Below are 8,425 nucleotides of genomic sequence, written 5' to 3' on the forward strand. Positions count from 1 at the left end.
CTTCTAATCTGAGGAAGGACATTCTTGCTATTGAGGGAGTGCATTGAAAGTTCACCAGACTGATTCCCAGGATGGCAGGACTGACATATGAGGAGAGACTGGATTGACTAGGCCTGTATTCACTGGAGTTTAGAAGGATGAGAGGGGATCTCATAGAAACATATAAAATTCTGACGGGACTGCACAGGTTAAATGCAGCAAGAATGTTCCCAATGTTGGGGAAGTCCAGAACCAGGGGACATAGTCTAAGGATAGTGGGTAAGCCATTTAGGACTGAGATGAGGAGAAACTTCTTCACTCAGAGAGTTGTTAAGCTGTGGAATTCCCTGCCGCAGAGAGTTGTTTATGACAGTTCATTGGATATATTCAAGAGGGAGTTAGATGTGGCCCTTATAGCTAAAGGGATCAGGGGTATGGAGAGAAGGCAGGAAAGTGGTACTGAGGTGAATGATCAGCCATGATCTTATTGACTGGTGGTGCAGGCTCGAAGGGCCGAATGGCCTACTCCTGAACTCTTTTTTATGTTTCTATGTTTCTATGTTTTCAATTTGATCCCCTCCTTTATTTCCTTAGTTAGCCATTGATGGTTATACCTTGTCTTACAGTCTTTCCTTCTCATTGGGATATATTTTTGTTGCGAGTTATGAAATATCTCCTTAAATGTCTATCACTGCCCATCAACCGTCCCATACTTTAGTCTACTTTTCCAGTCCACTTTCGCCAACTCTGCCCTCATACCTTTGTAGTCCCCTTTATTTAAGCTTAGGACACTGGTTTGAGAACCAACTTTCTCTACCTCCAACTGAATTTGAAATTGAACCATATTATGGTCACTCATTCCTAGATGATCTGGAGGAGGAGAACATTCAGCCCCTCGAGCCTATTCCGCCATTCAATAAGATCATGGATTACCTGTGACCTAACTCCATAGGCCCACCTTTGCACCATATCCCTTGATATTGCTGGTTAACAAAAATCTATCAATCTCAGATTTAAAATTAAGCATTGACATAGCATCAACTGCAATTTGTGGAAGAGAGTTTCAAATGTCTACCACCCTTTTCGTGTAGAAGTGTTTCCTAATTTCATTCCTAAAAGGTCTGACTTTAAATTTTTAGACTATGTACCCTCGTCCTAGATTCTCCAAACAGTGTAAATAGTTTTTCTCTATCTACCCTTTTTGTTGCCTTTAATATCTTAAAAACTTCGCTCAAATCATCCATTAATCTTTTAAATTCCAGTGAATACAACACTAGTTTGTGTAATCTCTCCCCGTAATTTAACCTTTGGAATCCAGGTATAATTTGAGTAAACCTACACTGCACTCCATCGAAGGCCAATATATCCTTCCTAAAGTGTGGTGCCCAGAACTGAACACAGTACTCCAGAGGTGGTCTAACCAGTGGGCTCTTTTCTTGGGGCGCCGGGGGGTAAGAAGCAGGCCAAAGTTCAATCGTGGTGATGTGGTGATGCGACGAATGGTCTGGAGTTCTGCTCGATAATCTGTGGGGATCTGGGATTATTAATGCAGAATATTCACCCAGGAGATGAAGTGATTGGGAGGGCCTGCGTGATCTGTGGAAGGAGAACGATTGACGATGGAATGGTTTTTCTCATTGCGCCCGACCATATCTTAAATTATGTTGATACTGTATTAATTTCAGTGACCATCAAGAGATTGTGAATATGTCAATCAGGTCTCCCTCATGTGTGAACACTCAGGTTCTGGGTTCGAAAAGCTTTGCAAGAGTAGAACAAATGATTTGTTAACCGTTAGATCTGTCCAGAATAGGTACTCTCAATACTTCTGGGTATATTTTATGGAAAATTTAGACTTTCACAGGACTGTCATCGGAGCCCATCACTTTTCCTTCTGAGCAGCCAATTACATCACAGGTGGTAAGTGTAGAAATTTGTGGGATTAACTACAGCACGATGGTCTGCACCAAATCATTTGCCCAACTACTGTGATTTTCCCAGTTGCCAAGCGTGGCCATGTAATTTCAAAGATGGTAAATATCTTACAAGACAATAGAAATGTAACCATAGCCGACACAGCGTGATACAATGTGCAGGCATGCACACAAATCTCCACGTGGGAAGTTCCAGACATTAGTGACATTTTCAGGTACAAGTATCCAAGCACGTAGCCACAGAATGGGAAAGAATGCTGGAGGAGGAGCCACCCAGACTATTCGGGAGTCTCCCAGTGGTAAGATAAGGGTCTCCTGCAGCATCTTCTCAGCTATGGATTTGTTTGAGGCACAGGGAGTTAAACAAGAGGTAACATAAATGTTTTAAATAAAAAATGATGTTTCACAGAGAGGCAATCGAACAGCTTGTATTTTTCACTTCACTGGGCAATGAAAATGCTATTCACACCCACAGAACATCAAGCAGACTCACTGCTGAAGTGTGCAATTTTGCTTTAAATTGTTTGCAACCATGTCTGAAGCTCTTTAGATGTTAATACAACAAGGATTTCAGGAGATGAATAATACTAAAAATGTAGTAACCAGCCTTGGCAGAGAACCACTGGGACCTTCACAGACAAATGGAGATATCAACTCATGTTCATCACACCAAGCAGAAAACTGGACATTTTCCAATAAAGAAATACATTCTTGAAGGTTTATGTGCTGAGAGAAATAACTTATATATACATTTAATACTGGCAGAAAACAATTCATTCATCTTCACAAACACCATAGCAAACCTTACAAGGAGACAGATTGACACAAGAAAGCAGACATGACTGTCGCCCCTCCTACACCTGCTCCAAAGATTCACAGGCATCGTCTCTGAATACAAGGCTAACAAGCCTTCTCCTAACTTTCATTGTGTAAATGTTACATTACCTGTACACCAGTCAAGGCCTCAAATGCCTGATGCTGATTAAAATATTGTACTTTTGGAAGAAAAAAAAAATAGCTACCCCAATTCAATGATTGAGGCCAATCACAGACATGGTAGGGTAACTCAATCATCATCATCATAGGCGGTCCCTTGAACAAGGATGACTTGCTTCCACGAGTTCACAGGTGTTTCGATGAAGGATCCGATGTTCCAGTCCTGAACTCCAATTGAGCGGGTGGAAGATGCCTGTGCATGGATCTATTTAACGTGTGGTGGCCAGTGCACACCAGCCACCACATGGGCTTGACAGAGCTAGGTCTTGGTCCAATGGCAAGGATTAACCAAGACGACTGGAGATCTGCTCTGCTGCACGGACCTAGTGCGCACACATATTGTAGTGTGGGTTAGCCCGTGCTGCCCCTGGGCCCTCGTCTTTTCAGGGCCCCGTACCCTAATCTGTCGCACCTCCGCCACAATCTCTCGCCGCTTCTCCGCCATAAACATTCACCGCATCGTGGCACAAACACTCGCCGCTCATCCGCCCCGACCGTTTTACTCCTCTGTACCTGGGTCCTCCAGGTGTTCCTGCCCACGCTCAAAAATGGCGACCAGGGTTTTGATGATGTCACCCAGTCGCCCATCTCAAAATTGTCACACACTTGGAGTAGCTCGTGCTGGAGGTTGAAGTGATACGCCATTCCAGCTCTTTTATTTGCCGACCTGCGGAGTTGTTCTCTCACAGGTCGGGGGGCCACAATGTCCCGCACTCAATCATATACAAATAGATTAACCCAATCACAGACGTGATGGATTAACCCAATCACAGACATGGTAGATTAGCCTAATGACAGACACAGTAGAGTAAACAATAGACATGGTGGAGTAACCCAATCACGGACATGGTAGAGAACAAAAAGAAAAAAGAAAGACTTGGATTTATATAGCGCCTTTCACAACTATCGGATGTCTCAAAGTGCTTTACAGCCAATGATCTGCTTTTTGAAGTGTCGTCACTGTTGTAATGTAGGAAATGAGGCAGCCAATTTGTGCACAAGCAAGCTCCCACAAACAGCAATTTGCTAATGACCAGATAATCTGTTTTAGTGATGTTGATTGAGGGATAAATATTGGCCAGGACACCAGGGATAACTCCCCTGCTTTTCTTCAAAATAGTGTCATATGATCTTTTATGGCCACTTGAGAGAACAGAAAGGGCCTCGGTTTAATGTCTTATCTGAAAGACAACACATCTGACAGTGCAGCACTCCCTCAGCACTGCACTGAAGTGTCAGCCTAGATTTATGTGCTCAAGTTCCTGGAGTGAGACTCGAACCCACAACCTTCTGACTCAAAAGCAAGAGTGCTACCCACTAAGTGAATAGACATAGTGACACAACGCAATCACAGACAGGGTGGTGTTACACAATCACAGACAGGGTGGTGTTACACAATCACAGACAGGGTGGTGTTACACAATCACAGACAGGGTTGAGTAACCCAATGACATGGTAGAGTAATTCAGTCACAGATATGGGAAAGTAACCCAATCACAACAACAACAGCAACTTGTGTTTATATAGCTCCTTTAACGTAGTGAAACATCCCAAGTTGCTTCACAGGAGTATTTTGAGATAAAAAATATGAGACCGAGCCGCAAAAGTAGAAATTAGCGCAGGGGTCAAAGAGGTAGGTTTTAAGGAGTGTCTTGAAGGAGTAAAGAGAGATAGAGACGCGGAGAGGTTTAGGCAGGGAGTTCCAGAGCTTGGGCTCAGGCAACAGAAAGCACGGCCACCAATGGTTGAGCGATTATAATCGGGGATGCTCAGGACGGCTGAATTAGAGGAGCGCAGATATCTCGGGGGGGTTGTGGGGCTGGAGGAGATTACAGAGATAGGGAGGGGCAAATCCATGGAGGGATTTGAAAATAAGGATGAGAAATTTGAAATCAAGGTGTTGTCTAACTGGGAGCCAATGTAGGTCAGCGAGCTAAAGAGCTGGCTGGGAGCGCTCCAAGAGAAGCCTGGGGGTGGGGTGGAAACTTATACCCCCTTCCCCCACAAAAACATTCCCAAAACATTGCCCACGCCACCACAACACAAATCGCAAAAAACATTTTTTTAAATCAATCACATTTACCTTAGGAATCCATGACTTACCTCTCTGCAGCCGGTATTGTAGGACCACCTGATTTCCCAGGCGTTCACTGCGAGGCGCGCTTCGGGGCAGACGGATCGGGCAAGAGTCAAAACTCGAGCCGGTGTCGCGACCAGGGGTGTTGCACACCAGGCACAGCTCTTCTGTGTGATGCTGCTCAGCACCACCGCAAAACCCGACCCGAGGATCACTGCGGGACGCTGGAGGCTGACCGTCCACCCAGAACACTTCACCCCCGCCATTGCCGCCGCTCCGGGGTGCAAAACGGAGCCGAGAGGAGCTGAAAATTTGCCCCAGAATATCAAAAGATAAGAAAAATGTCGAGTACAGGGTTTGTCAGGTGTACTTAATTTGGAGGCATATTTATGCACGGTACTTTATGTATGGGAAGAAGCTGTACTTACATTGTGGACCTCTTAGGATCTATGATGTTCAATAATTGCTTTATTTCCTCTTCTAAAGGTGCTGATTGACGTTAGCTACAATTCCACCGCACCGACCTTGCTGAAAGTGTCCATTCTCCAGGCAACGAGATTCAGCCCCATTCTGACCTTACCCGATGTCCACACATCTGTACTTTCCAGAGGGGTCATCACTGCACAACTCTCAGGATCAGAAAATGAGCTGTTTCTTTCTCCTCTCTGGACCAGGGGCACTGAACCTAATCGTAGCACCCCGATCACCACCCTAACTGAGTTGAGCCGACCTATCTCAAACGTGGGGTGTTTCTGGTCCAAATGGCTCAGCTTCACACTAAGGCAAGGACACCTACTAACCTCAGTGATTGGAGGAGCTAAGCTGCTTTTGATACGAGGGGTTTAGTTCTTGCGTGCACAACAGTGACTTTATAATTGTGCAAGAGGAGAGACATTTGAAATGAGTGGAATCCCAAACTCCAGCTAAACTCTAATTTTCCATAGCTCCAGAACCTCAGCCATAACTATGACACTGGGGCCCCTTTCGATGTCACAAGACAATTGAATTTCAAAGTGTGACTTCACAAATGTGATAATTGTAACAAAGGGTAGATGCTGACATCAGACAATTGCCATGTAAATCGCCTTCAGCGACCACAGGGGCAAAATGAAGACAGGATGATTAAGGGAGGAAATGGAGAAGGTATTCCTCCTGACTGCCACCCTCAAATGCCTCATTGTGTGCGGGGTGATTTTATATGGCCTGTTCGGAAAGACCGCCGCCACCATGGAAGTCTGGAAGCGGGTTAACCGTTTGCCGAGGAGCAAGCTGATGAACGACTACTCCTCGGAAGGAAAGGTGATCGGCTCCGACGACAGCCCTGTGAAAGTCTACGTCAAGATCCACGAGAACAGCCCGCGGATTCTTTGCGCGACGCAGCAGCTCCGGAACATGGAGCTGATGGACCCCAACTTCAGCTGGAAAGGACCAAGGGGGGTACAGTTGACAAACAAACCTGACATACAGATCACACTGACAGGAACCCTGACCATTCAAAACTTCCACAAGGATTTATCAGGAGTCTACATCTGCACTATTTACTTCTTCAATCCCGGCACCAAGTCCTTGCAGTCTTTGAACCTAAAGTACTTCTTGTATGCCTATCGTGACCCCAACTACACCTACGAGTTTCAGGCCCAGTATCATGCGGCGGACTGCCACAATTCGTACAACAACCTTTTCCTAAAGCGGTTGCACACTGCTTTGAACCAACTGGCTTCGGACTTGGCCTACACCATCAGCATCCACAAGTCGGCCTGCCACACGCTTAAGGTGCCATTGGCTGGCATACAGTACGAGCTCTTCCTGACACTGAAGGTCCACCTGGACGTGGAGGAGCTGGACCTGATCTGCGAGAACGGCCTGGAGGAATGTGACCACAATGTGCGGCTGGAGAAAGTGCGGCACCGGGTGCAGGCCTTCTTCACCAAGCAGGCGGAGGCCTACCACCAGATCGTCGGTCTGCTGCCCTTCGTCTACTACATCGATGGCACGCTGCAGGTCATCCGCGTCGACCGCTGCAAGCCCGGCTACGGCAAGGACCGCAAGAAGCACCCCAGCTGCTCCGAGTGCTGTGTGGTGTGTAGCCCGGGCTCCTACAGCAGCGGCCGGCACGTGAGCTGCCTGCCCTGTGCCGCAGCCGTCCAGTACGGGGAGTCCGACTGCGAAATGCAGTGAGTGTCAATTTGTTAATCGTGACAAATCGATCCTTTGCCCCAGTTGGTGGCGGTGATATTTTTTTTTCGTGACTCATGCAAGAAGCTATCAGGAAATAAGCCCCCTCCCCAGGGTCATATAATACAGAAAGGTAGCATACTGCAACTTTCATATAAACAGCATCCTGCATCTTAAATAAAAAGGAATCCATGCAAGTTACCTGTTTCCATATGGTCTGTTGTAAGATTCCACTCATATTGGGTCGGAAAGAGGGGTGTGTTGACTTGCATTTTAATGGAAATTTGATCTGAATGAATGTTTATTGTTGAAATTATCTAATCTGTATCTTATTCCCGGCAGACAGTAATGTTTTGTTAATAAAAGTTTGGTATATACTGTTAGTCAGAGGGAGTTCTTTTCACACTACTGCAAGTGTAGTCTCATAACTTCTTCAAGGAGAGGGAAAGCTTTCTGACCCATTACAGCCAGCTGAGCTATCTTCTCGCTATATAGCCGATCTTCACTTTGAGCAATGTTACAAAGTTTTCACAGGTCCGTGGGTGCTTTCCGCAGTGTTTTCCACCACAGCCGTGACCTGCTCCTGGTTAGGAGTTCCAACTCTGATTGGACATACTTTGGGAGGTTTTATCAAATGCTGCTGCCAACCCGCAACTGCCCCACCCCTGCCACACTCCCACCATTGGCCGTTTGGCATGTCCATCCTCTTGGCACATCGCCTTCCTACACCAATGGCAAAGGAGACTCTTCCCTACCCCATTGGATGAGTTGTGACTGTCGGTCAAACTGCCTTTTTCCCCCATCTCCAATATTTTCATAACTTTTTCTCAAGTGTTCAAAGAAAATGAAAACAAAAAACAAAACCTTTTTAGTGCCTCTGTAATCTCTCTACTGGGCTGCCCACAGCCAGAGATTAATCTTTACTTCATGCAGACTCCAAGATAATCTGGGAGGGTCATCAAACCCCTACACCTGACTCATTCTCTGCTCCCAAGATTCTTGCTAACTGCAATCGTTCCCTTATTTATCAATCCTTTGACGTTCCAGTCACCTACCTCCGCAAGTTCCCAGTCAAATATTCGCAGGTGAGGGGCAGTTGTTCATAAACAGAAAAATGGGGGATGGGTTGGCACAAGAGACAAGAATTCTCCACCTACTGTTTCTATGTCCTCGAGTCCGTCAATACCGATGGGTTGAAAACATTTCACCATTAGCTGTAAAAGTCAAATGTTACCCAAGTTTGGGCAGACTCAACCTGACTTCC

At 45.9% G+C, this 8,425-nt stretch overlaps 1 protein-coding gene across 1 annotated transcript; it reads left to right on the forward strand.

Moving 5' to 3' along the window:
• The first annotated feature begins 6,120 nt into the window (after nucleotides 1–6,120).
• LOC139279597 (zona pellucida-binding protein 1-like) lies at nucleotides 6,121–7,164 on the forward strand. The gene has a single exon (XM_070898716.1). The coding sequence runs from the start codon at nucleotides 6,121–6,123 to the stop codon at nucleotides 7,162–7,164; it is 1,044 nt and encodes a 347-aa protein (XP_070754817.1).
• The last annotated feature ends 1,261 nt before the right edge of the window (nucleotides 7,165–8,425 follow it).

The sequence above is a fragment of the Pristiophorus japonicus genome, chromosome 14 (genome assembly GCF_044704955.1).
Source record: "Pristiophorus japonicus isolate sPriJap1 chromosome 14, sPriJap1.hap1, whole genome shotgun sequence".
Taxonomy (NCBI): domain Eukaryota; kingdom Metazoa; phylum Chordata; class Chondrichthyes; family Pristiophoridae; genus Pristiophorus; species Pristiophorus japonicus.

Excerpts from the sequence above, each read along its gene's own strand:
- LOC139279597 (XM_070898716.1), top strand. The coding sequence starts at position 6,121 with ATGGAGAAGGTATTCCTCCTGACTGCCACCCTCAAATGCCTCATTGTG.